The sequence below is a fragment of the Entamoeba histolytica genome, genomic scaffold (assembly GCF_000208925.1).
Source record: "Entamoeba histolytica HM-1:IMSS scf_1104750516675 genomic scaffold, whole genome shotgun sequence".
NCBI classification, from domain to species: Eukaryota; Evosea; order Mastigamoebida; family Endamoebidae; genus Entamoeba; species Entamoeba histolytica.
The window spans coordinates 1-1,620 of record NW_001915905.1 but is presented as its reverse complement, the minus strand read 5'-3'; the positions used below and the strand labels follow the sequence as shown (position 1 = coordinate 1,620).

Here is a 1,620-nt window from a genome sequence, read left to right as displayed (position 1 = left end):
TATTTGTTGTTGTGTTTGTTCTTTCGCAACTTCGATATCCCATTGATCATTCATTAACGCATTACTTGTTACATTTTCTTTGAACAATATCTTATCGCATTGTCTCAAACGATCTTTTTTCCACCACATCAGGATCGTCTTGTTCCATTAGTCTTTTTGTTGGTTGTGAAATTTGAGGTTCTTGGAATGAAGGCGATAAACTATTCGATTTACTAGGTGGTGATAATTCTCCGAGATAGTTTGACGCATCGCTATATTCAGGTTCCAATAAATTCCGATTACAGAATAACGACAACAAATCCAATCGATCTTTTTCATTTTCATTTAATAACAAGTTTCCATAATCAATCAGATCAAGATATTCTTTTATCGCATCTTTTTGTTTTAATTCTTCGAGCAACTGTTGATTAAATGGTCCTTCTTTTTTGCCAACAATCATACAATACAGAACACAACCAACACTCCACGCATCACTTTTGTACGAATATTTTGGAGAAGTCTTCATTGTTTCAGGTGCAAGAAATTCTTTTGTTCCAATTGAAGGCTCTTTAATTTTTTCAGCGTGTTGTTTGGTGACACATAATCCAAAATCAGATAATTTACAATTTCCATTGTGAATTAAAATGTTTTCGCATTTAATATCTCTGTGTACAAATTCGTATTTTTCTTCAATATAAATAACTGCACAACATAATTGTTTAAACAGTTTATTACAAATAGAATATAAAACTAATCCATTAGAATTTCTTGGAGCGGTTTGTAAATAACGATCAAGTGTCTGCTCTGCATGTTCAATAATGAGATACCTTTGTGAATTGACAAAATAATCACCTAAATATGATATGATATATAAATGATGTACTTTTTTTAGCATTTTAATTTCATGCTCAAATTGTTTGCGTGCTGATGTACTTCCATTTTTCGATATCTTAATCACAACTTCTCGATTATCAATTGTATCTCTTCCAAGATGTACATGAGAAAATGCACCAGCACCAATTTCTTTTCCTGGAATAATTCGCATCTTCAAATCAACATTACCATTATACTTCTCTTGAGAATAAATACAAAATTCATATCTTTGAAATACTCCAAAAGATTTGATCTCTCCTTCTTTTATCACTGTTTTTTTAGATTCTTTGACATCTTTAGTGTTTATGACCTCTATTTCAATTCCTTGTTTCTTCCTTTCCAATTTTTGTTTCATTGATTTTGATTGTAATATAAACTCCTCTGACTTATCATCACTTGACACTTTCTCGGAAATAAGAAGTGTCATTTTCTCATCACAAGGACCACATACTTCTGATCCCATTCCAATCTCTAATTGTGTTTTTACATTTGTCGAATGAGACTTCGAATCATCTAGGGTTGGATTTGTGTATGTGATGTCAGTTCGATTAAAACATTGGTCAGAGCCTTTCTTTCTCCAAACTATAACAGCCATCACACCAGCAGGAGCCTTTTTGATGTCAATCGTTGGTAATGTCGCAGTCTGTGTGTCAACATCCAATAAAGAATATTCACTCATCAACTGCCAGTTCAATTTTACAGTTTTTTCTTACGAATCTTATTTAATAAAGTTTCGAATTTTTGGCAAATTTCTTCTCAACAATTCGC

At 32.1% G+C, this 1,620-nt stretch overlaps 1 protein-coding gene across 1 annotated transcript; it reads right to left on the bottom strand.

Annotated features, from left to right (window-relative positions):
• Positions 1 to 91: 91 nt before the first annotated feature.
• On the bottom strand, positions 92 to 1,531 carry EHI_026690 (protein kinase domain containing protein; the record flags this gene model as incomplete). Its single annotated transcript, XM_642896.2, has 1 exon — positions 92 to 1,531. One exon carries the CDS (start codon positions 1,529 to 1,531, stop codon positions 92 to 94), a length of 1,440 nt encoding a protein of 479 aa, XP_647988.2.
• Between the last annotated feature and the right edge of the window lie 89 nt (positions 1,532 to 1,620).